We start from the raw sequence: 25731 nt of genomic DNA on the forward strand, positions 1-25731 counted from the left end.
AAATAAGATCCCCATTTGCCACGCGGTGAGGCCAAAAAAAAAAAAAACGAAAACAAAAGCAAACAACAACAAACAACAAAATACAGTCCCATTCTGAGATGCTGGGAGATAGGACTTCCTCTAATTATTCCCACTTCTCAGAGGAGGAAACTGAGTCACTGAGTGGTGAAGTCACGTCTCACAGCTAGAAGGTGACGGAGTTAGGATATAAAAGTGGGCAGTCTGGTGCCCAAGCAGGCTCCTATCACTGCACGCCACAGCCTAAAAGTGGGTCAGCCTGTCTTGTCCTTTCCACACTCAATCTTAACCAGCTACATTTCCCAGCTGGCCTCACTCACTGCCCGACCACGCCAGGCCCTGCTGGGCTTGGGGAAAGGGTGACAGGCCAGGATTCTCCACAGCTGCCATTTCATCTACAATCACATTTAAAATTTCCCTCCATCTTGAGCATGTCTTACCCAGGGGTGTGCTTTCTCAGACCTCCCTGCGATGAGAGAGAAGACGGGGAGAAGCATATGGGGCTGGCTCAGATCCCATCCCCACAGCCCGGCTTCCACATGGCTGAGCAGGAACTCTGGAGCAGACGCACACAAAGGAGGGCTTTGAGGTGGCTCCAGCCAGGCCCAGGCTGATCCCCTCTCCCCCCCTGGTGCGTCACTTGCCCCAATCTGGGCCTCCCTGTGAGCCTGATTTAACGGGAAACTGTGGGCCGTGAGAAGTTCCTTGTGACACGCTAATTCCAACCTGCTGACTGGACCACGCCCCCAGAGGAGGCAACCTCCAGGCCCTGGAGGACACAGGCACCAGGTGTCCCAAGGAGGAGCCGCTGACTTGGCAGGTAAGTCAGTTGCAGGGGCCTGGCTGGGCCAGGAAGTCCAGGACTAAGGTGAGGAGTCAGCGGTGGGGAGACCACATCTCAGGCTGCTCAAAAACCGAAACCAGCTAGCCATTTTTCAGGTTGAGCCAGACCAACCTGATGGCAGACTTAGCAAATAACAATATAGGACACCCAGTTAAATGTGAATTTCAGATGAACAACAAATACTTTTTTAGTATAAGTATGTCCCAAATTTGTATGGCACATACTTAAACACTTCAAAAAAACTTTTGCTCATCTGAAACTCACATGTAATTGGGCATTCTGCATTTTAACTGGCAACCCTAGACGGCAGGGAACAGCCTCGACACGGAGTGAGGGGTGGGTATATTTTCTTGTATACAGCTCATAAGTCAATATTTTAAAAATCAGAGTTAGTAGATTGGGCATATTTTAAAAAGAGTTGCTGTACTGACTTTAACCCTCCATTTCTAAGATCTAGGATCTTGTCCTGATGAGCTGCCTAACTGGCTGGGGGTGTCTAGCCACTGTCTCTCCTGTCTGAGCCCCTTGCTCAGGGAGTTCTATCAGCCTCTCCCTTTCTGTTCCAGCAAAATCCAAGGGAGAGCACAGTCATATTTTAGTCTATCTTGTATATATGCCTGCATATTTGGAAGTCTACCTGCTAGAAAGCTGACTTAGATTTTATTCCTGTTGGTGGATGACAGCCCCCAGAACCTCCCTGCCCTGCCCTGCTGGGTCTGTGGAGTGGGAGAGGCAGGAAATGGGAGATCCTCAGATATTCCCTGGCATCCTCTAAGTCTCTCTGTGCAAGTTGGGGTAATGATTAGTATGATGCTAAGAAAGGGAAGGGGAACTATGTTTTAGAGCAAAACACTGTGCTAGGTACCCTACAGAAATTATAGGATCTTCATTACAACTCTATTTGGTAGGTGTGGTTATTATCCCCAATTTGCAGATGAGGAAACTGAGGCTCAGAAAGGTTAAATAACCTACCGCCCTAGCTCATATGGGTGGTAAATGACAAAGCCTGATTCAAACCTGGTTCTCTCTGACCCTAAAGGGTTTTCTGTGACACCAGCTCTCCTAGGGAGTTTGCCTGGAGATGTCTTGGCTCTAGGTGTCAAGGCAAGTCTAGGTCTCAGGCAGACATAGGTTCAAGTCCCACCTCTGCTACTAACCAACAGTGAACAGATGACAGAACTGACCAACGGAAACCTGGTCAGAGGCAGGAGCAGGGTGGTGACGGGTCTGGGGACATTTAGGTAGGAGAGGGGAAAATCTGGAAATAGAAGAGTTGTCTCCAAAAATACTCAGTGGGTTGTCATGTGCACAATGAAATTGGTTATGGTGGTCAGGCACTGCTTCTGTGTTCATTATTTAATTAAATCCTCATAAACTTCCATCTCCCTTTTACAGGGGACAGCCAAGATACAGGTTAAATCACAAAGCTTGCAAATGGAAGAGAGAATTCGAACCCAGGTCTAACTTTTGCCACAACAGGCTGCCTCTTGATGCTGATGGAAAGTTCACAGCTTGGTCTTAAGTCCCGATCCCTGGCTATTGAGGGCTGTGTGACCTTGGACAAGTCACTTATTCTCCTGGGCCTGTTTCCTCCTATGTAGAATGGGAATAATAATGCTGGCTCCCAGACAATGGATTTGAAAATAGCGCACCACAAGGCACAGAACACGCACCCAGTTATGGTTATGTAACTAGCCACCACCCCTCTGGAGAGTTAATTCACTGGAACGGGGCCATCCACTAGGCTGGGAAGTTTCTGAGGTGCCCCTTTGGGCTGGAAAAGGAGGGTCACAAATGGGAGGATGGATTGCCTTATCCTGCAGTGATCATGTAACTGAGAATGGAGGCTGATCCTAGTTTTTCCTAGTTTTTCCCTGGCTGGGCCAACTCATCTTAAGAACTGAGGTTTGAGGTATTTTTGTGTGTGTTCCTTCTCAAAGGGGGGTTTCCCAAAGTGTAGCCCAAGAACCACCTTCTTCGGAGCCACCGGGGGTGCTGTTTTAAAGTATAGATGCCCGGGCCCCAGTTCAGACCTCCTGAGTCAGAATCACAGGTGCAGGGCCCAGGCATCGGCATTTCTAACAAATGCCTCATGTGATTCTGATGCACTCAAAAGTTTGAGATCCACTGTTCTGAGACAATAACAGAACAGTTTCTCCATACCACTGCAGCCCTGACTTCCTCTCCTAGGAAGGAGGTTGCCTGGAGAGGCCAGGACAGAAGAAGTGGGGTCCTTCATTTTCCGAGCACTCCGAGTCTTCCAGAGGCAGCATGTCAGAGGGGGTGAGTACCCCTGTGCCCTGGGGCTCCCCTCCATCCACCTTCCCTCCTTCCCTTTCTCCCTTCCTGTTTCTCTGTCATCTGGTCTGTGCAGGGTTATGGGCATTCACCCCTACAACCTCTCTGCGGTCCCTGACCCCACCCAAAGGGAGGAAGCTCAACGGTGACCTTGGGCAAAAGCACTAGTTTAGGGTCTGAGCAGACCCATTTGACTGGCTTGCTCAGGTTGCTGGGGGTCTCTTCCTGTCTTTTCCTGACCTCTCTGCCCAGGCGGGCACATTCCGCATGGTCCCTGAAGAGGAACAAGAGCTCCGTGCCCAACTGGAGCGGCTTACAACCAAAGACCACGGACCTGTCTTTGGCCAGTGCAGCCAGCTGCCCCGCCACACCTTGCAGAAGGTGAGGTGGCCCCGGGGTGTGCAGAGGGACAGGGTAGAGAGGCAACAAGGGGGAATGTTGATAGCATCCTCTCTCCTGTAGAAAGGGTCCAGCACCAGCTTTCCAGGTCATTCTGGACCTAAAGGACTGGCTTGTTCTAGGGGCTATTCTGAAGGTCAGGGCCATGGCAGCAGTTGGGGTGACCAGATGTCCAGGCCAGCCTATTCCAAGACTATGGCACCAACAGTGTTCCCTGAAACCAATGCCGAGACCTAGGGCTTCTGGACCAGGGATCATCCTAGACTCAGATATGAGGAACATTGGTTTGCAATGGTCTTGGAGAACAGGGATCCACCTGCTGCCCCCATTGGATAGGAAAAGGCCTGAGTTCTAATACCAGACCGACTTCCAACTTGCTGTGTGACCTTGAGCAAACTTCTTTCCCTCTTTGGGTCTTGCTTTCTGTACCTGTGAAAGAAAGTTGTTGAACCAGTTCAGAGTTTATCAGACTGTGCTCTGTGGAGGGTGGCAGAGCTGTGTTGGGGTTGAGCTGGACCTGGGCTCCTGGCTTCCATCTCTGCTCCCTGGGCGTCTCAAGGGAAAGGTGCTCTGAGCTCCCCCAGACCTGCCTTTCCCCCTCATGCCATCCAAGGAAAGAGCTGCCCCTGGCATGCTGAGGAGTTCTCCAGGCTCAGCCAAGGGGAGGAATAGGAGGCAGAGGACAGGCTGCCATCTGCCTGGTATCTTTGATTTTGGAAAGATCAGAAATGAGCCTGGGAGGCAGCAGAGTGAAGCGATTAAAAGTCCAACCTGAGTAAGAGTTTCAGCTTCACCCCTTTTTATCTGGGTGACCTTGGTCAAGAATACCTTGACTCTTTCAGCCTCAGTCTGCTCACCCTGAGAAATGGGGATAAGATGACAACCTTCCTGTGACGGATTGTGGCAAAGATTTAAAAACATAATGTATCTAAAGGACTTAGCAGTGTGCTAAGTCAGGGCTCCAGTAGGCTGTTGTGATTAGAAACGTTTAGCTCTCTGGCTGTCTCCTCAAACAAACCCAGGATGAAAGTTTGACTTAATTTTCTCCAAATGTAATTGGCAGTCTGAGGTGCTGCCAGTGCAGAAGCTGCCCCTGCGGGCAGAGCAGCCATGTCCCCAGCTGCCGTGCCCTCTGCCCCTCAGCCGGTCTGGCACCTGGAGGAGCCTCCCGCACCCGCGCCTACCTGACTTCGTGCCTGCACCCCATCCCTGTTCCAGGCCAAGGACGAGCTGAATGAGAGGGAGGAGACCCGGGAGGAGGCGGTGCGGGAGCTGCAGGAGCTGGTGCAGGGGGAGGCAGCCTCGGGGCAGGAGCTGGCCGTGGCCGTGGCGGAGAGGGTGCAGGGAAAGGACAGCGCCTTCTTCCTGCGCTTCATCCGCGCGCGCAAATTCCACGTGGGCCGAGCCTACGAGCTGCTCAGAGGTGAGGCCTGCGCCGGATGGGTGGCCCTGGGAAGGCTACGGGGGGTGGGGAGTGAGGGGGGAAGGGGGGAAGGTCACGAGGAGGGCGTTGACCCTCACCCGGGCACTGAGACCGACTCCTTCACTTCCCTCCCATTCCCTGTGCCATACAAGTCACTCTCTCTGAGCCTCCTTTTCCTTTCCTGTAAAATGGGTGTGTGAACTACATAGCCTTCAAGATCCCTTTCAGCTCTGACAAGGAATGGATGAGTCTGGCAGGACCAGATTCCTAGAGGTCTGGCCCCGCCTCTCCACTCTCCTGAGTCTCAGTGAGCAAAACTGAGTCACCCAAATTGGGGTAGTTTCCTCTCTCACCCCTGCTCTCCCCTTCCCCACCCGCCCAGCCTAGGTTTTGGCTCTGGAGCACTGCAGGGAAGGTGGGTATGAGCTTGACTCCCCTCAGGTACCCAAACCTCACGCATAGTAGAATTGAAGATGGTGCCAGCCCTGGGGGTGAGTCCCAAGGACAGAACCAACCTGGCCGTGCCCACGGGATGAAGACCAGTGTCTTAAGGAAATCAAGTCCCTGGTGCTGGTGGAGGGAAGGGGTGTCTGAGCAGGCCCTATGCAGGCTGATGATTCTCCTTACTTCTTCCTTCCTTCCGCAAATGGTAATTCTCTGCTTTGCTTTGCCAACCGCTGTTTGAGGCCAAAGGATGTGGCAGAGAACAAAGCAGACAAGAACTGCCGGCCCTCGTGGGTCTTATAGTCTAATGGTGGAAATAATAAACCAGACAAATAAAATAAAAATATACAGAGAAAAATAAAGAAGGTGGATATAAAGGACTGAGGGGTTGAAGTTTCAGGTAAAGAGGCTAGGAAGGCTCCAGTGCAAAGAGAACTCTTAAAGAAAAACTCGAAGGAAATGAGATGCCTGGGGAAAGAGCAGTATAGCAGAGGGTACAGCAAAGACGAAGGCTAGGTGGTGGGAACGGGCCTGGAGTGTTGGAGGAGCAGCGAGGAGGTCAGTGGCTTTCCCTTGGCAAATGCCTCCCCAAACCTCCTCTGGGCCTGGTCCCTCCGGGGTTTGGTGGAAGAGACAATCGCAGATAGGCGGGGACCTGTTCAGGATGGGTCAGGGTGGGGTTAGTGGGTGGTGGGAGTGCCGCTGGAGTCAGAGAGGGCCTCTGTGTCCTGCTTTGCGTTTTATCTGGGGGTCATTTCCCCACCCCGCCACTCAGCTAACCCTGTGCCCAACTGAGAAACCTGTGCCTCTACCGTTGGGAAAGAGAAAAATACCAAATAGTAATTGTCCTTAGATTTAGGATTCCATCTTGTGTTTTTACAGTTTACTCATGGCGTCTGTACCTGGAATCTTGTTTGATTACCACAGCAATTTGGTGAGATAGGCCAATATTATCGTCCTATTTTTTGGAGAGGTAATATGGGGCACAGAAAGGTTGAGTATCCTGCTGGGTTACACATAGCATGTAGGTGGAGGAGCCAGGCAGGAGCCTGGGTCTCTGGATGCCCACCATGTGCCACCCCAGGATGGGCTGGCTCCCTGAGGGGCCTCTTCTGCTCCCCCTCTGCCAGGCTATGTGAACTTCCGGCTGCAGTACCCAGAGCTCTTTGACAGCCTGTCCCTGGAGGCTGTCCGCTGCACTGTCGAGGCTGGCTACCCTGGTGTCCTCTCCAGTCGGGACAAGTATGGCCGAGTGGTCATGCTCTTCAATATTGAGAACTGGGACTCTGAAGAAATCACCTTTGATGAGGTCAGTGGGGATTCGCCTGGCTCCCTCCCATCTCCTGGGCTGGGCTCCCTCCTCCAAACCTGGCCTCTATTGGACCCTCATTCCTGGCTCCCCAGGAGGCGAGGTTTGTGGGGGAATGGCCAGTAGCTCATGGCACCAGACCCTTTCCCGGCAGGAGGAGAAATCCTAGGATGTGCCATGGCAGCTGGAAAACCCAGCAGCTTTGAAGGCAGGGCCCACTGGCCAGTACATTGCCAGCCCCTGGTACCCCTGCCAAGTGGGAGTGACAGCTGTGGGCCACGAGCTGGGATCAGCCCTGCCAAATGCTGAAAGCTGAGAGCAACACCGACCACATATATATATATATATATATATATATATATATATATATATATATATATATATATGTGATTTCACTTGTCAGGCCCTTAAGAGAGCTGTCCTAGCGGGGGAACTAGGGTTTATCTTGGGAGAACTTTGGCATGTGTCACCAGGCCTTAAAAAAAAAGTACAAACTCATTTTAGAAAATGCTGCCTAGTAGTCGCAACACCATTTATTTAGAAGTCCATCGTTTTCCCCAGTGGCTTGAGATGCCATCTTTATCATATTCTGCATCTTCATATGTGTTTGGATCTATTTCTGGACTTTCTATTCTGTGCCATCGGTCTGTCTTTTCATGCTTCAACATCACACTGTTTTAATTATAGAGATGGTATAGAATGTTTAATATCTGTTGGGATTAGTTCTGTCCTTAATGCTCCTGTTTTTCAGGGCTTTTCTAGCTATTCTTGCATGTTTACCTTTCCTTATGAACTTTAGAATTAATTTATTAAGCTCTAGGAGAAATGTCAGGAGACTTTTATTGGTATAACATTAATGTAACTAACAAACTTGGGGAGAATCAGCATCTTTATGAATGCAACATCCATGGCCAGTGGTACTATCCACAAAAAAGGGATGCCTTCCCTTTTACATTTTGAGCTTCCAGGAGTGTTTTAAAGTTTTCAAACCGTATGCATGTTTGTCAATAAGTTTGTCGTAAGTATTTATTTTACTGTTGCTATAGGTGGGACTTTCTCTGCCATTATATCTCCTACTTGATTATTTTTTGTATCTATGAAGATTATTGGTTTTGTATGTTAATTTCGTATCCTGGTATTTTTACTGAATTCTTCTGTTATTTATGTTACTCATATAAATGACTCTCTCAGATTTTCTAAGAATACTATCATATTATCTGTAAATGGGGGACATTTTTTCTTTTCCTCTTCTAGTTCTTATACCCTTGATTAAAAAAAAAAACAACAACAACTTGGATGCACTGGCCACTACTTCCAACACAGAGTTGAAGAGTGGTAGGGAAAGTGAACATGCTTATCTTGTTCCTGATCGTATTAGGGATGCCTGTAGTGTTTGCTACTGAATAAGATACTGGCTTTAGGACTGAGGCATACATACGTATGGTAAGGAAGAGACTTACAAATATTTTTTCTTGTTACATAAGTGATATCTACTCATTTTAGAAAATACCAAAAAAAATCACAAATTTAAAATCATCCACAATTCTACCACCCAGAGATTTCTACCACTGACATCCTTCCAGCCTATTTTTTCTAGAAACCTAGAAACATATGTGAACGCATATGCACACAGACATACATATTTTTTCTTATAAAAATGGGATTGTATGCTACAATAATACACCATGACTGGATATCTTTCTGTATCATTAGTCTTATATATCACCGTTCTAGAATACTCCATGGCATGAATACACCATAATTTCACCAGTCCCTTATTGCTGGACATTTAGGTTGTTCCACTATCATAGGGGTACAAGGATAAACACTCTGGCATCTAACCGTGGATATGACATTGAAGATTATTTTCTTGGCATACATTCACAGAGGTGGACTGTCCCAGCTCAAAGCCCGTGACAAATTACCTCTGGGAAGGGGTATACCAGTTAGCTCTCCCGTTAGGACCTTGAGTCTTAACTGTCTTTGTGGGTTGGATCTTACAGCCCGTTCACGTTGTGCCCAAGATCTTGCAGGCATACTGTTTCATCCTGGAGAAGCTACTGGAGAATGAGGAAACTCAAATTAATGGCTTTTGCATCATTGAGAACTTCAAGGGCTTTACCATGCAGCAGGCTGCTGGACTTCGGGCTTCAGATCTCAGGAAGATGGTGGACATGCTCCAGGTGAGGCCACAGAACCCTGTCCTGCAGGAGCCTCTCACGGGTGGGAAGGCTGGGAGGCTGGGCCGGGTTTCCCGGTTTAATGATGTTAGCAGGGACCTGAGAAGACAGCCGCCTAGTGCCCAAAAGAGCAATGACAATCACAGCCCCAGCCACAAACACTTTGTGGTGATCAACAGTTTGCCACGTGTTCACATTCATTAATTTATTAACTTCTTAAAAGCATTCTCTCCCTGCTTCCCTGCTTCGCTTTACAAACCTGGAAATCTAGGCTCAGAGATTTGAGTGACTTCTCAAGGTCACACAGCTATCAAGTGGCAGAGGCGGGACTTGAATCTACACCTTCTGACCTAGAATCCCATTCTCTGTCCACATATGTCATGCTGCCTCCCTCTAGATGTGAATTTCTCCTGAGAAAGAGATATCATTAATGCTCCTGACAACTCACTCCTATATACTCATGTGTCAGAAGCCCTTTCTTAGACCTAATCTAATCTTAAATCTGCTTTGCCTTGGAAAGGAGAGATGGGAGGTGGGAGTCATGGGAGGGGACAAAGGACAATGAGGCATGACAATAGTGTACCTCTGGTCTATAATAGTTTGCAGTCTGCTCAGAAGGCAAGTGGATTTGAAAAACCTTGGTCACCTAAAAACCAAGCAAGGCTACCAATTCATTTCCTTATTCCACCTAATTACAAGGTTTTGTGCATCTGCAGGACGAGTGTTGGGTTGCGTGGCCTCTGGGGCATCCTTCCTTCAGTTTGGAGCTGCAGTGAAGCCAGGGCTCCCCAGCTGCTGGCCTGGGGATGGAACCTTCAGTGGGCTATCCTCTGGGGCAACCGAGTGATGACAACTCTGTCCTCTTGTCATGGGGAGAGGCAGTGGGAGAGTGAGTGGGAACCTCTGAGGTCATGGGGCATGTGGTGGGGTGCTGTCTGTCCCTGCAGGATTCCTTCCCAGCCCGCTTCAAAGCCATCCACTTCATCCACCAGCCGTGGTACTTCACCACAACCTACAACGTGGTCAAGCCCTTCTTGAAGAGCAAATTGCTCCAGAGGGTGAGTGCGTGGCCACGCAGGGAAGGTGCCCGGTGATTGTCTGGTGTGTGAGTGAGTGAAGGGGGTTGTAGCAGGAAAGGGTTCAGGAGACAAGAGGGATGAAGGTGGAGGAGGAGGGCACCCCGCCTGAGCCCTCCTCAGGCTCTGTACCAGGGTTCCGAACCAAGTGGATCCCACAGACAGCACAACAAGGAGGACTTTTGAGCAGGCCATCACCAGGCAGAGATGGCATGTGTGCCTTTGTCCTGTCCCTCTTCTCCTCCCAGCCCTCATCCTAAGGGAACCCCCTTGCTCAGCTCTATCTCCTCTGCTTCCCTGCAGGTCTTCGTCCACGGAGAAGACCTCTCCAGCTTCTACCAGGAGTTCAACGAGGACACCCTGCCCTCTGACTTTGGGGGCACACTGCCCAAGTATGACGGCAAAGTCGTTGCTGAACAGCTCTTTGGTCCCCGGGCCCAAGCTGAGAACACAGCCTTCTGAGAACATCCCCTGCCATCTGATCTGTAGTTAGTGTCCCTGGGCCTCTCCTCAGCTGCCCTGGACCCAGAAGGCTGGGAAAAGGGCTGCCTGGGATGACTGTGGTTCCTCTGAACCTTCCTAAGCTTGGGTGAGCTCAGGTGTCACCCTCCTCCCAAGCTGGGGGGCAATAAAAAAGCAGGGGAATTCCCTTGAGCAAGAAGAAGTGAGGGCAGTTATATTCCTACTGCCTCTGAAGCTTTAGGACGGAGACTTGTGTGGGGTTGAGTGTCAAAGACTCTAATCAAGCTTCTCAGTGATTTTCTTTGTAATAGTTTTACTATTTAGGGTCTGTGAAAATAGGCAAGGAGGCTGGTTTAAAAGTCTCTCCCACCCCTAAAAATATAAAAAAGAAGATAAGAGAGGGGGAATATAAGTGAAAATGATCTGGCAAGTATAGTGATCTTGGTGGCTGGTAGGCAGGTGAAACGCTTTCCACGGGTAATTCCAGGGTGGAAGCAGCCTTGAAGTAGCTCCATTTTGGGGTGGTCTGGTCCCCCTCAGTCAGGTGCAGTCTGATGTATGCAGTGGTGGTCAGGAGCTTGGACTTCCTTCAAGGGTGGCAGTTGTGTCCCCCTCCTGTCTGTGGGGTCTCTCCACCAAAGCTCTCTCCTCCAGACCCCTTGCCTCAACGGATGGTTTTACTTAGATTTACAGATGGTATCCTCTCTGAGCACTCTCCCAGTCCTCAAGTTATACAGTGAAAGCTCTTCTTTGTCTTCAGTCTCAGACACCTTATAGAAATGAACTTCTACTTTCAAGCTCTGCATATTTAGACAAATATAAATGCTTTCCTTTCTGTGCAGTTGGCTTTCCTCAAGTGTCTGGTGACTTTTGAGTGTGTGCTGGGCATGCTGCTCTGTCTTGGGGAAGGCCTGGCTTCTTCTGGGCATGGGGCTCATAGGCACTGACAGATTCTTTTCCCAAGATCCTACACTGACTTTCCCAGTGGAGGCAGACACTTGTTCCTGTTGTCTGGCTCATGGTGGTGGGTGAGGGTCACCTGGCCTGGCTGCCTCCACGAGGTACCCTGATAATCATCCCAAGACTTCTCTGCTCTTGCCTCCTTCTGGGCATGAAGCACCCTTGGTGCTGTACCCACCTTTTGGGGCAGGACCTTCAGCTGTTTCCTGGGCTGTGGGTTCAATCCAATGCAGTCTGCTTTCACGCCTTTAGGAATTTCTCTGAACCACTGAATTCTCTTTCTCGTTTTCCAGTGTGGCTATGTACATGTACATATATATGTGACTGTACATATATATGCATTTACTTCTTATATCTTTTCTTTCAGTTCTAGGGTTTGCAGTGTATGCTCATCACCCAAGTAATTTCCTTCTCTATGATGTTCACAGTCAACAATCTATGTTCATAAATGATATACATACGACTTCAGAGCTGGAGGAGGAATCATAGCAAATTATTGTGGGTGGCTGACCAGTGAGGATTACTCCCAAACCCTTCTTTAAACCCTTTGAAACTTTTCCAAATCAAACCTTACATGGAACTCTAGTATTAAGCCTAAAAAGAGTGGAGGTGATATGGTTGAAGGGGGCTCAGCAGCCTCACCCCGAGAGATCTCCTAGAACATCTGGAGCTAAGAAGGTATTTCAAGTGTGAGGGCACAAACATGCCGCTGAGGGGGCAAGTGATAAGAGAATGGGGACTTGCGTTTGCCAAGATAGAGGGCATTGGTGAGTCAACAGTACAGGTGTTGGTGGAGTGGGAGCAGGGATGAGGCTGAGTTTAAAAAATTAAAGGAACGAGCATTTTTTAAACTTTCAAGATACACTTATAATTGTTTTGTAAAAGAGTTGTGTCCCAAATTTGAGGGAAACAGTGGCTGATTCCTCTTGGATGACTCCCATCTTTCCCCTGGCCCCTAATTGCCAGGAGCCCTCCTAGTCCCACCCTCTGATTTGTGGGAGCTCTAATTTATAAATGAGATCAGGATATGGAAAAAACTGCAGGCAGAGGCTCTTGGGGCAGCTTTGTCTTACTCAAATCCAAACGGATGCTGGTGTCCCTCCTAAAGTCAGCAGGGCTAGGGCCTTAGCTTAGGGAGGGTTTGACGTAAAAGCCCAGGGGCTTTCTGAGGAAGAAGCTAGAGGGTTGGGACCCAGCGAGTCGGTTCTGACCGTGGGCTGCCACCACCCCCTGCTGGCCGTGCCGTGGTACTGCCCCTCCATGCCCAGGGACAGACTAGCCAGGGGCAGGCCGAGCCAGACCTTGCCAGGAAGGTGGTGCTGCCACCTTTGGGAACAGGTGCCTGAAGACCACGAATGTTAATGTTAAAATCTGATGTGCTCAGTCTCACAGAATCTGAGCTGCCTACATATGCTGTATTCCTACAAGTGGCCACAACCCCCGCATTAATGAGAGAGGAAGAGGGACAGTAAAATACTCTTGAAAGCCAGCAAATATGGGAAGGAGGACCACTTGCTGCTCAGAACACCTTCCTTTCTGGAGACGTCTGGGATGAGGCAGGGGTTCTGCATGTGAAAGTAATCTGAGCATAGCAAAGGTTGGGAAGTCACAGTGATGCGTCATGTGGCCCTTTGGGGAAATACTATCTGTTAGCAGATGGAAGCATTTGTTAAGGTGTGGATGGAGGTCTCAGTAGGGAAATGGGCCATCAGCCGCAGAGAGCCTTTGAGCAAGACTGGTCACTGCTTAGAGCCTTGAGTTTATGTAAGGGACGCTGTAGGAGGCCAATGCTCCCTGGTATCCTGGCAAAGTCTTCCTGGAAGAGGGATGCCCAGGTCTTAAGTCAACCAGGAAAAGAGCTGAAGAGTCACCTTCAGGGTGAACTGGACCACCTTTCATCCCACTTTCAATGGTGGGCGTGGCTCTGGTGTTGAGGAAGCTTAGCAGTGCAGGGTCTGGAAGCTCACCGGATACCAGAGAGACTTACTACTCAAAGTGTGGTCCCAGGAGGGGACTGCTCAACATAACACTTTGAAAAACATTATTTTATTTGATTCTCTCAATATCTAGAGACAGGCATTCTTATTAAAATTATTCTCATCTTAGGGGTTAAAAAAAAAAAAAGAAAAAGGAAAACCCAGAGTCCAATACTGATCAGGGTCACAGAGCTAGGAAGTGGCCTGGATGGGACCCTAACCCAGCAACTCTGGCTCCAAATCCCTTGGCTCTGTTACTACCAATGCTTTGTCTCAAATGTTTATTTCTGGGGATAGAGGAAATGTAGGTAGAGGTGGGGAAGAGGAACCATGGAATTAGAGCTTCATTTATTCCAGGTCAATTTCACCAACATCATCAGATAAAGGAGGAAATAACTTTAAGGGGAAACCAAACGGTCTTCAGTAGAGATGCTGGGGTAATTCCAAATGGGGTAGACAGCACGAATCAAATATAAGTCCTGGGTGCACATAGCCACAGACAGAGAGAGAGAGGTTTAACTTTTCTCTGGGGAGAGATTGAGCAGTTCAAGGCTAAACCACTGGTAAGGTCATCCCAACCACTCAGCTACATGTGACCCCCTCTAAGGGGGGATACACCAAGACAGAAATGAGGAGGGAGGCTGTCATACAGCTGGAGGGCCATCCAGTTAGGTGTTTGGTCCTTAACATGGGAAAGTACTCCCTATAGAGCTAGAGCTGAGAGGCCTGTTATTGGAAGGTATAAGAAAAAAGACATCAGCACCCTTGGGTCAGCGAGTGATTGTAGATAAATGTCACCGACAGCAAATCTATAGGGTAGAATCAGGAGAGGCACAGCTGTGTGCTGACCACATTGGCAAGCTGTTGGCATCGATCTGCCTAACACCCTGGACCTGAAATCTCTTTCATGTGGTACTTTTCATACGCAGTATTCTCTGCAAGTTGGTTTTCTTGGATCAAAGTAGTCTGGCTATTTTGTGGGTGATAGGAAGTGGGGCGGTGGGGTTGGTGCTGGGGGAGAAGCTTGCTTACCAGCAAGGGATACACTTTGGAATTCGATATTGGGCATTTTTAGGCCTCACTAATGCATGTCCTCCAAAACCAACACTCCCCACCCCACTTAGCTTGTCAAAGGTTTTGCATGGCCAAGGAGGGAAGAAAACTCTGAGTGCAAGGTCCCTGGGGTGGGGGAAGCACGGACTGGCACAACTGTCCTGCCTGGGCCAGGGCTTGGCCCTTGGAGACCCTTAGCTTGGATTCTGACAGATGCAAAGGAGAAGAAAACACCACCATTACTCAACCAACCCAGTATAACCTTAATTTAGGTCACGTTCACCCAGTCTTTTCAAAGAACACTATTAGAAAAGGAAGGGACTCATGCGTGGCAACCACCATTTACATCTCACCTTACATTCTGTCTACACGGTTCACTTTATAGAGCAAGTATTTAAAATGCTGATATCTCACTCTTCCCAGGCCTTGGCTTTCTTCCTGGAGAGGATGGGCTTGTAAAGACACCTGTGGGCTGCTCATTTCCTTGGTATTTGCAAGGCTGGGTTAAAATCAGTTGTGATGAGAACTTGGTGTTTTGCCCATTTCTTTCAAGCTCATGCTTCGGTGAAGACACAGGAAGAATCCTTTTAGATAGAAAATCTCCACTACAAAGGACGCACAGCCACGCCACATTTTTAGCCTTTTATTTTTTTAAGTAAAGAAATTCCATTGAATCAAAGATAACAAAATTACAGTTTTTGTTTGTAATGATCTTTGTTTACCACCACACAGAATCAAAACAGAACCAAAAGTAATATGAGAACATAAAATGATCAAGGACACCACTGTTTAGTATAATTTCTTAATAAAGGTAAATATCCTCATATTTAGAAAAAATTGCATTGCTAGTTGCAAATCTTAAACACCTCAGTGCTGGAGGATCCTGTATTCTGCCTCCCCCACCCCCAATCCACCAGCACGGAGGCTTTCAGAACACAAACTCAAAAATACATTATTTTCAGGGCAGCATTTGAAGTTTCAGAAAGTCCAAAAAAAAAAATCAAACAAAACAAACAAAAATTAGGAATGTGAAAGTGATGGTTCTCAAAAATCAGTCTGGAAGCAGATCTGCCAACAGAAGAATGGGGTTCATGGAAGTCTAACCAGGAAAGGGGGAGATGCAAACTGGCTCCCCCCTCCACGCCCCCAGCCCCTGGTGTCACTAAGGCAGCTGCAGTGGCAGAAGCCAAAAGCTCAGGTACAGTGAAGGTCTTCCTGAGGCAGTGGGAGAGACCCAGATCACCTGAAACTGGTGTGGAGAGGTGACAGGATTCTACATGGACTTGTGCTTTAGGAAAACTAAAGAGGCCAAAACAAAAACCAAACCAAACCTAACTCCCACACCCAGGAACTCGGTCCACCCACTGGGAGGGAGTGGCTGGCGCTGGGACTGAGGGCTCAGCAATTATTCTACGTGACTGTTGGCTGCTCCATGTGGGTGGTCTGGAAGGAGAATGCCTATTGAGATGAAGGGTATTTCTGCAGGTGCTATACGTGGACTGTCCCCAGCTTACGGCGATAGATTTCTTGGCTAATGGGGACCAGAACGGGGAGACGGCAGGTTATAGGTTTTATTACTAACTGACAGGAGTCGAGTTAAAGGACTTAATTCACTGGTTGGAAATTAACTTCAGCTTATTCATTAGAGATAGGTGAATGTTTTACCCACAATACATGCTAGGAAAAACGGTTCAGAAAACGTGGTGTGTGTAGGGGGCTGACTCCTTCAAAAGGGGCAGCTGTCTACCGTCTGGGGTCTGAGAATGGCTGCTTCCAAGGGCCACTTCGGGGGGATGCCTGGGCTACAGCGTCCGAGGCGGTTGCAGCAGTGACACAGGCAAGAGGAAGCAGCTGTAGCTTTGGATAGCATCCCAGTTCTCACTGCGAGTACGGGCCCGTTCCCCTTCAAATAGAATTTGGCAAAAGCAATCCTAGTTTATGAAGAGGGGGCACTTCCCTCTGCTTTGATAACAGGGGGGAGAAGAAAACCTTTCTCCCAATTGCTTGGCCTCTAAATGCCAAAGGCAGGCCACTTTTCATGGTTTTTTGAAGCATCCAAAGTGAATTTGAACAACAGAGTGAGGCCAAGAAGGAAGAAAGGCGTCAGAGATGAGGTGTTTGGTCAGTTCTGGATTGCTCTTATTGTCAAGGGGTGGGGGCACCTAATGTAATAAGGCGCGTACAGGCCACATGGAGACATTTTCTGGTTTTGCTGTAGCTTTGCTTCAGACTTCTACAGCAGAATAATTTGAATTCCAAAGCCACAATAGTGTTGTACCACCAGGGGATATTCTAGAGGCAAGTTAAGGCTTTCTGGGCAACGAGAACATTCCAGATGATATTGTGAGCGGATGCTGCAGTGAAATGCTTCTTAATAACTCTCCTGTCCTGCCTTAGACGACAAAGACCTGAGTTTTCAACTCAACGTGATGTTTCAGTGATCTTCACTTTAGCACTAAGTCAGAAGCAATGCCACGGGAAAAGAAAAGCCTCTCACAGCTCAGACATCTGCTTGCCCGGCAAACACAAACAAGAACACATGTATTGTTTCCCCGGAGCTGGCAAAACGGATCTCAAGCCACACAGTGACAAAGAGAGCTCTCATTCAGATGCCAGGCATATAAGCTCAGCTACCCAGAAAGTTCAGCTTTAATGAAGACTGTAGTTTTAGAATGAAAGTCTGAGCAGGAAGGGTTTCTGCCCTGGAAACTCTCAAAGCTTGCCCGAGTCACACAGAAGGATGGGGATATTCACCTCGTTCCAACGGTCAGCACCTGTCCCAGTCATAAGACCACCCTCAGTACAGAAAGAATATTGAGATGACAATGGAGGCTCTGAAGAGAAGCCAGTCAGGGACATAGGGCTTTGGGCAAAATCAAGGGTCTTCACCAGCAAAGGCTGAATGCAGTAGCTCCCTCTCTCCAAGTCCCCTCAAGATCAGCCCGAAGTCTTATCTGTTTCCACTTGCAAGGGCTGTAAGAAGGCCAGCGGGAATGTTCTGGCAAATGATATGTAAGTAGATTAAGTAGACTTAGAGATGGTCTAAGATGAGGTAATTGGAGCTCGGAGAGGTGAAGTGATTGCCCACAATCTAACGTGAATTAGAGACAGGACAAGAATCCAAGTCTCCCAAACCCTGGTTCCCTAACACCACGTCAAGAAAGGCACGCTCCCCTTGCAGGTATATTCCCACTCTCATGTATAAAACGCTGCGGGGAGGTTCAAAGAATATAGTGACAACAAATAACTTTCTGCCTCCCTTCTGCTCTGGAATCACTGGTGCAAACTCACGGGCGGGAAGGTAAGAGGTTTTCCTCAAGTCTGCTAAACTCCCTATTAACATAAATGCATCAAGGAGACTTGAGACCATTTTTTCAAGTCAGATAATCCTGACTTGACTGGGATCTTCATCACTGTCTTCAAACTGTTTAGAGGCAGGGAGAACAACCCGGAGAACTGTTAAAAACCTGCTTGGTTTTTAACATGTTCTTCCTGCGATAGAACTGTCTAGGTTTCCGCAAGTTATATCCTTAACCTGACTTTATTGTATTTTTAACCTGATTTTAAAATATAATATTCAAATACTCTTTGAAAATTCTGCCTTGTTTTAGCCCAAGAGGACCTCAGTAGCAAGAAGAGCCCTCACATTATCATCAGGAACGAAGGAAAAGCAAGGAAAGCTGGAGGAAGGAAAAAGCTGACCTACATATAAAATGCTGCTCCCTTGTTTATTAGGCGAGCTCGCATCTCTGTAAATTCAATGCCTCTGTGCTCTCATTCAGGGACAAACAAGAATTTTCCTGTAAGATAGCCACAGTTACACTCTTATTTCCATGCCTGAGAGCCTGGAGCTTGAACAGAGGCCTTCAGTTGATTTCATGTGAGCCAAAATGGAATGTAAGTGCCATTCAGAGGCACACACTAAAAAGATTTCAGCTGGGAGGCGGTCTCCACAGTCCCGTGGGGTAAATTCCGGTTATGTGGCAACAAAGGCTGTGCCCCGAGCCCTGCCTCTCCTCCGTGGGCCACCAGAACTGCCGTGCACACCAGGCTCCGAGGACTTCTGCCCCCATCCCTGCCAAGTGTGTGACAACAGGACTGTTTTCTCCTCCTGAATGGAGCTGGTACCTGGCCACTGCTTTGTCGGAATAGATCAAGAGATGTGACCTAAGGCAAATGAAAAGGAGCCTCTTGCTTCCTGGGATGGTGATTCAACCCCATTAAGTTATTGCTTCGTTCATCTAATTTCACAAAAAAAGGTCTTGAGACATGAAGGTTGTAGCAGGATATATGACCATGAACCTTCTAGATTATATCTGTGGTTGTTGGTTGGAGGGAAAAGTAACAGAGGGGAGAGACTAGCTTCGAAATTGAGGGGTAGATGATAAAGTGCCAATTTGTACTAAAAGAACATGAAAAAGAAAAGCACTTGAAAAGTAACAACTTGGGGGGAAAGTCACAATGATGAATTTGGTGTGTGTGAGAAATTGTACCGAAGCAAAGTCGAGACCATAGAAGTCTCAGTCTCTTCAGATACGGCTGTTTTTGATGTTATTATTTAGGATGACCTGGTGATTGTCAGAAAACAACTTCTTCAGGTTACAGACATTACTGTCACATGACTTGGACCGATGCCCAAACTACATTCACCTGCGGCCATGAGGGTCTGCATCCAGGCCCTCAGGTGGCTCCCTTTACCCCTTAAACATCCACATAGAGACCCACTATTTACATTCCTGTCTGTCCTATAGCAAAGGAGAGGAAGCCGGGAAATTTTTTTTATTTATTTAAAGTATCTATAGGTCATTTCACTTGTAATTCTGTTTAGTTCCAGATAGCAACTGCTGATTTTTCAAAGTGCAGGGTTTTTAGATATTCAAGTACCACAGGATTGGAGGAAAGGAGTACTTGAAATGTAGAGTGACTTTTCATTTGAGAAGATAACACTCTGGAAAGATCTGTCCAACATGCTACAAATATGAGCTATTACATTACAAAATCTGGTTTCAAAATCACACCCTCTTCAGTTGGAAAGATATTTCTCCAAACTCAGATCCAACTTTTGAATTGTTTGGTATCAAAAGCCAGAGTTAGAGAGACCTGGGTTAAAAAAATAAAATTATAACTGAGTGTTTAAAAAAAAAACCACCAAAAAAAACCCCTCTTTATATGAAATGAGGGACATAAAAAAAAAAGAAGGAAAGGCAAATGACGTCTACATGCTTAGAATAGCTCTCAGGCTCCCCTGGAGAGGTGTTCTCTCAAACCTCAGTAAACTGAGTTTGTCATTGAACTTCAGAACTGGTAGTGATATCGGCAATCTACCTGGCCCAAGTCCCCCATTTTACAGGTGAAGAAACAAAAGTTCAAAGGGACTTTTCCAGGGTCATATAGCCAGTGAGAGGCAGAGTCAGGCATGGCCTGAAGTCTTCACCCCCAGCCCAAGCCCTTTCTGAGACATCACATAGCGATCGCACCAGGGCAGCCGTACACGACAGGCCTTGCAGCTTTGGAGGCTCCTGGGATCTAAGAGATACCACCTCTGACTACGAATTTCAACAACACAAACTACCGAGATGTTTCTAATTTAAAGGCTCTGCACAACCGTGCTTCTCAAATTTGCCTGGTGAGGAGAATCACCTGGGGCACTTGTCAAAAATTAGAATCCCCAGGACCCTTCCCAGACCCACTGAAACAGCTTCTCCAAGGGGAGGGACCCGGGAGGCTGAATTTGTAACAAGCGTCCCAGGTAACTCTCATCAGCAGCAACCTGTGGGAAAACTGTCTTAGAGGACAGTGAGGGAGAAACTTGGTTTGTGAGTCAAGGGAATTTTCTTTGCCACGTAGGAGGCTACAGTCTTGGCCTGGGAGGCCCAGGGTCCCCGGCTCCCAAGCTGAGCTGCATCTACAGCATTGGCTCTTTTTAGGGTCTACGTCAGGACACATACACCACCACAAAATAACATACATCCTTCACTGCTCTTGGGGAAAAGCCTTCTGATTGGCAAAGCAAAACTGCTGTTCAGACACATTTTTAATAGGGAAACTAGATGTAATTGGCTTGAAAGCAATCAGATGCTGACACCGGACAGGAGGGTGAAAACCCCGTTGCTTGTCACCATGGCTAACAATGCAGTGGAGAAAACCAGTAACTAAGCACAAAAATAGCCTGGAGCTCCCAGGGACGGCCACCTACTTCAAGTCAGGTGTGTCTAGTGGGTGGTCTCCGTTGATGGTGTGAGGTCAGATCCAGGTCACTGAGGGAGATGGGAGACCTGAAACAGCCGGTGACCAGGGCAGCTGGTGCGCACCAGAGTCCGGGGGCTGCCTCACTCCAGGTCGGCCTCCACCTGTTCCGTGTCAGAGCACTGCGACTTGTTGCGTTCCCACTGGCAAATGGCATTGGCGTACTCCACCACCAGCTTATCCATCCATGTCAGGGGCTCGGGGAACAGCACGGACCCCTCAAAGAAGCCCAGGTGGCCCCCGTGCAGGGGCAGCACAAACATGACGTTCTCCCGTTTCTCTGTAGGAGAAAGGCAGCTGAGTGAGTCACTGTTCTCTGACCAGCTCCAGGGCAGGAGGTGCAAAAGTGAGCTGACCAGGGCGGCCCAGGCTTTCTCCACAGGCGAAGGTGTCACCTAAGTGGACATCTGATTTCTACTCCCTCTGCCTCATTCACCAAAGCGGGAGGGAGATTTGGTGGGGCAGGCAACATGGTGGGATCTAGCAAGTTTTGGAATAGCAGCTTGGCTTTGGAGCAGAATGGGTACCGCCTTAGGAGATCCTTAAAACTCTAAGTGGTTCTCAAACTTGGCTGCATATTAGAATCACCTGGGTTTTTTTTATGATCCCTATGTTGCATCCAGACCAATGAGATTCTGATTTGAGGGGAGGGGTGGGGTGGAGTTGGGGGGTGGTAGGTGAGAGAGGGAGGACCCAGGTGCTGGTGTTGCTAAAACTCCCCAGCTGACTTGATTGTACAGCCAAGTACCTCCCAACTTCGTGTATCCAAATCACCTGGGAGACTGCCTTAAAATGCAGATTCAGCTTTAATAGGCCTGGGGAAGGAGCTGAGATCCTGCATTTCCTTTTTTAAAAAGATATTTATTTATTTATTTGGCTGCACTGGATCTTAGTTGCGGCATGTGGGATCTTTAGTTGTGGCATGCAGGCTCTCAGTTGCAGTGTGCAGGATCTAGTTCCCCGACCAGGGATGGAACCTGGGCCCCCTGCATTGGGAGCGCAGAGTCTTAACCACTTCGCCACCAGGGAAGTCCCCAGATTCTGTGTTTCTGACAAGCTCCTGGGCGATGCCGATGCTACTGGTGGGGACCAGCCTTTGAGGAGGGACTCATAACACTTAACACTCTTATTTACTAGAGAACCAGATGAATTCAATGGAGTCAATGATTTTTCATTACAGAACTTTATTTTTCAAGGCTAAAACATAAAGCTGCGTTAAAAGACGGCCAAGCTCTCAATGGCACGTGCTAAACGGCCATTTGAGAATTGTTAACCTGGAGCTTGACTTTATGAGTCCACGTTTAAGTTAGTCCCGCATGGGCTGGTAAAGCCATTACCGAAGATATGTGCAAAATGGGCAGCCAGGTACAGTCAGGTACCACAGGGAGCATCTCTCTTCCCAGGGGGATAAGTGACAACGGGTCCCTTGCTGGCTGCTCCAGGCCTCTGAGGCGCTTCCTGGCACTCACATTTCTGGCTCTGCAAGGGCTCTTTTCTTGTCTGACCCCCTTTATTCTTCCCTTTCGGCTGCTATTTTCTAAGTTTCTGTGTGACAGCATTACTGCTATGGATGTTACTTTAGATATGCAGAAGGAAACCAGCATGGCTGCTTCCTCTCACTGCAGCCCACGTGGCTGCTTTTGTGTAGGGAGCCTGTGGTCTGATAGACGGTTGACACATAGCTTTTTATCACATAATGCACCTGCGACACACGCATTCACTCTGAGCGGAGAACGGAGCTCTGTCTGGGCGTGGGTCCTTTATCTGCTTGCTATGTTATCTACTCTTTAACTTGGGGTCATGAGAGAATCAGAAGTACCCCTTTTCCCCCTGGTTAACATATGGTATTTACAAGAGGAAATGCAATTACAGAGGACTGGGAAGGGAGATTAGGTACAATGCAAAGTAACTTTAGATTGTGACCCAAGTGTTTCCTTCCGTTACCCTCTTTCTAGTTTCTCCCGTAGCTCCTACCTAGCATGCTGTGAGGCCGTGCAAGCCTGGGGCAAGATAACATTCTCATGAACAACCTTCTTTGCTTTTTCAGTTGCTTATATTTTTATCCTCAAAGCAGATGGGGAGGCTGTCTGTCACAAGAGGTAGCAAAACTGGCTTTTTTGTTTTGCTTTTCAGGTCAAATTTTAAGTCTAAATATCTCTTTAAGTCAAACTCTCAGACTTAATGGACCCAAATCCCTGAGGCCATAATTTCACAGAACACCAGGGGACTCCCCGAACCTCTTGGCTATGGATATAAATGATGATCCTGTCTCTTGCACCAGGAGAGAACATGAAAAGGCTCTACCCAGGCTCCATCACAGCCCCAGAACTATCAGGCTAGAATAAATAAGAACACTGCCAAGAGATACCCTGATCGCCAGGATATGACAGCATGATGAAGGTGACATACTGTGGCAATTTGCTGAGCGGTTGAGGGAGCAGCAGCAAGAAACACTGACCTGAAAGAGATTTTGGAATGGTTAGAAGACTTTCATGCACCAAGGGGTCATCGGCTGCATTCACCAACATGAGAGGTACATAAATCTGAAACAAGAAAATAAAGCAGAATTAAATGATCAGTTCTCTTTTTTTAGACCCCGTTGATCCAAGGCTCAAATACACTACCGGATATGTCTTTGAAGCAAAGGGAAGAGGGTCAGTGCTCAGTTTCCTGAACATGTGGACTCAGGACACCTCGTATTTCCTGGTGGTGGCAGGAATGATAACTGCTGCTGTGATCACAGCCCTGGCAGGCATGTGCAGGAGCCAAGCTCGGTGTCCTAGGTGACCCACGTGCTCTGATGGAGCACGGGTAAAGACTCTACAATACTCACTGGCAAAATATTTCTGATCGTCCGCACAGTGTCTCATATTAGCCATACCTTTCCGAAAAATGACTTTACAGAGTTATGTACATATTCATTCAATTTATATGGTGGGGAGGAAAAAAGGAGTGTGCTCCACTCCAGAAAAAGGAGGCTTTCTAGAAGAATCTGAAGGTTGAAAACAGGTGCAGGCTGGTGGATATCGGGAAGCTCTTGGCAGCTTTGCATTCAACATCCATTTATCAAAACAGCCAGTAAGCGTTCTTTTTCATTTTAGCAGAGGTGGTGCTGATGGGGGTGCTCAGACATTACTGAACAGCCATGCCCAGGAACATAATGACTGGTTGCCTCACCCGGAGGCCTCTGACACTGGCTCTGGACAGCTTCACGTTTCTGTAATGGCTTAAATGAAAACATGAAAAGCCTGGATGATGACGCTAAAGTAGGAGGGGTGGCCGATATGACACGAAGGCAGAACTGCCATTCACAATGGTATGCTTAAGCTGGGGGAGTGGTGGACCAAACAACAGGTGGACATTGATAGGGATAAATGGGAAGTCCTGTGTTTGAGTAGAAAGGGCTATTGTTCAAAGACAGAAGGGGAGAGACTGATTTGGTGGTGGTTCAGGTAAAAAACATGGGGGTTATGATTGGCCACAAGCTTAATTTAATACAAAGTTTATTGTAGCTGCTCACACCTGCATTAATATAAACCAGTCTACTTCGACAAAACACATGCTCCTCTATCATTCTGATACAGAAATGCATCTATTTCACTCTGTGCTTGCCAGATCATGGCAGGAATTTTGAGTTCAGTCCTAGGCACCATACCAACAAAATACACGATGACCAAAACAGGGTCTAGGATTATAAGAAATCTACATGGACTCCCTGGGAGGAACCATGGTATAGGAACCAGGCAGGATTATACAGTCAAAGGAAGACTAAGAAAAAAATGGGTGTGGTAGCGATTTTAAGGGCTTTCACCACACTAAGGGGCAGCTCTGGGATATTATATGGAGGTCACAGAGGAGCAGAGTTTGGTTCAATAATAAACCCAAGTCAACAACTAGAGCAGTTGGAGCCAGATGCTGGGTGAGCTTCCACCAGGGAAGCTTAGGAGGGATGCTTGTTATATCACGGGTGGAGCTGGGTGGGGTGATACTAATTCTGAGATGCTGTTTCCTGAGTTGACGTGGTCACTCACCCTGTGCAGGTACCTCATGCAGCTTTCTTCCTCGTAATATTCCTTCAGGGAGTTATAGCCATGAAACTTCCTGGGACACACACACACACACACAAAGGAAAAAGACAAAACAACACTTGAAATAAGATTAGAATGCTGAATTGATTTTATTACTGTGCCAGTTCCCACACTAGCTCATCATATCAGTAGAATATACATAGGCACCAGAGTTAGGGGTTAAGAGCACCCAGCTTTGGCATCTGGCTTCAAATCCTGGCTCTGTCACTTACTGACTATGGACCTTAGGCAAAGGGTTTAACCTCTCTGAGCTTCTCTTCTGTAAAATGGAGCTAGCGACAGGAGCTTCTTTAACGGCACTGTGAGATTTATGACATTAAAGTGACATTTTATTAGCACAGTGACTGGCCCAGAGTAATTACTCAGTAAGTGTTATCTGTAGTAATTATTAGCGGATGTTACATCTTTTTGAGGCAGCATAAAACCAGATGTCACTGTAGACACTAAGAAACTGCAATTCGAAGACATTTACTAGAACTTTGTTTTCAACAGAATTCTTCCGGGCAGAGTGATCTGGACCACTGTGAACTGGAATGAAATATGTACTGGATAATAGAAATGAGACAGGGATTCAAAGTTACCGACTCTGTCCTCCATGGAGCAGTAGTCAGAGACACACTGACATTGACAAACCCTTCGGTGCTTCAGCAGGCAGGTCCTGCAGCTTTGCCCTGCCCTGTGCTCTGAGAGGCCGGCACGATTCAGCCTGGAGCTCTGACACCAGGAGACAGAGTCAACCCCAGGTCAGAGGATCTCTGGAAACCTCATTTCATTCTGACACAGATTAAGGCCTCTGGTTTGTGAATAGTAGGAGTTTTTTGTCCTGACTGGGGTCTTCAGGGTATCTCGGCTCCCCTGTAGCTGTAGATCTCTTGCACTCCCAGGCTCCTTAGACATCTCTGCCGGCGAAGGACCCTCAGGTTGGACTATTTGGGCCAAACTTGACAGGGAGGAG

General features: G+C 47.8%; 2 protein-coding genes across 5 annotated transcripts in view; one reads left to right on the forward strand and one right to left on the reverse strand.

Moving 5' to 3' along the window:
* Positions 1 to 306: 306 nt before the first annotated feature.
* RLBP1 (retinaldehyde binding protein 1) lies at positions 307 to 11355 on the forward strand. Of its 4 annotated transcripts, none has more exons than XM_060293524.1 (8): positions 307 to 838; positions 3053 to 3145; positions 3368 to 3541; positions 4778 to 4982; positions 6557 to 6735; positions 8760 to 8918; positions 9863 to 9973; positions 10295 to 11355. In XM_060293524.1, the coding sequence occupies exons 2-8, from the start codon at positions 3134 to 3136 to the stop codon at positions 10451 to 10453; spliced, it is 999 nt and encodes a 332-aa protein (XP_060149507.1). In that variant the 5' UTR covers positions 307 to 838; positions 3053 to 3133; the 3' UTR covers positions 10454 to 11355. The 4 variants fall into 4 exon arrangements, with proteins under 4 accessions (XP_060149507.1, XP_060149508.1, XP_030734519.1 ...); XM_060293525.1 differs by having other exon boundaries at positions 3413 to 3541; positions 8739 to 8918; XM_030878659.2 differs by having other exon boundaries at positions 3413 to 3541.
* Positions 11356 to 15069: 3714 nt separating this feature from the next.
* The window catches only part of ABHD2 (abhydrolase domain containing 2, acylglycerol lipase), a 110150-nt gene continuing 99488 nt past the window's right edge, over positions 15070 to 25731 (reverse strand). Inside the window, exons 8-10 of the mRNA XM_030878657.2 lie at positions 24720 to 24789; positions 23147 to 23231; positions 15070 to 20968 (exon numbers count right to left, since the gene is read on the reverse strand). Coding sequence (XP_030734517.1) covers positions 20772 to 20968; positions 23147 to 23231; positions 24720 to 24789 — 352 coding nt within the window. The 3' untranslated portion in view covers positions 15070 to 20771. The remainder of the gene's footprint in view (positions 20969 to 23146; positions 23232 to 24719; positions 24790 to 25731) is intronic.

This window comes from Globicephala melas, chromosome 2, assembly GCF_963455315.2.
Source record: "Globicephala melas chromosome 2, mGloMel1.2, whole genome shotgun sequence".
NCBI lineage: Eukaryota > Metazoa > Chordata > Mammalia > Artiodactyla > Delphinidae > Globicephala > Globicephala melas.

Bases quoted from the DNA above. Each gene is read 5' to 3' on its own strand.
- RLBP1 (XM_060293524.1), top strand. The intron at 3,542-4,777 runs GTGAGGTGGCCC...TCCCTGTTCCAG, and splicing joins CCCGCCACACCTTGCAGAAG to GCCAAGGACGAGCTGAATGA. The intron at 9,974-10,294 runs GTGAGTGCGTGG...GCTTCCCTGCAG, and splicing joins AGAGCAAATTGCTCCAGAGG to GTCTTCGTCCACGGAGAAGA.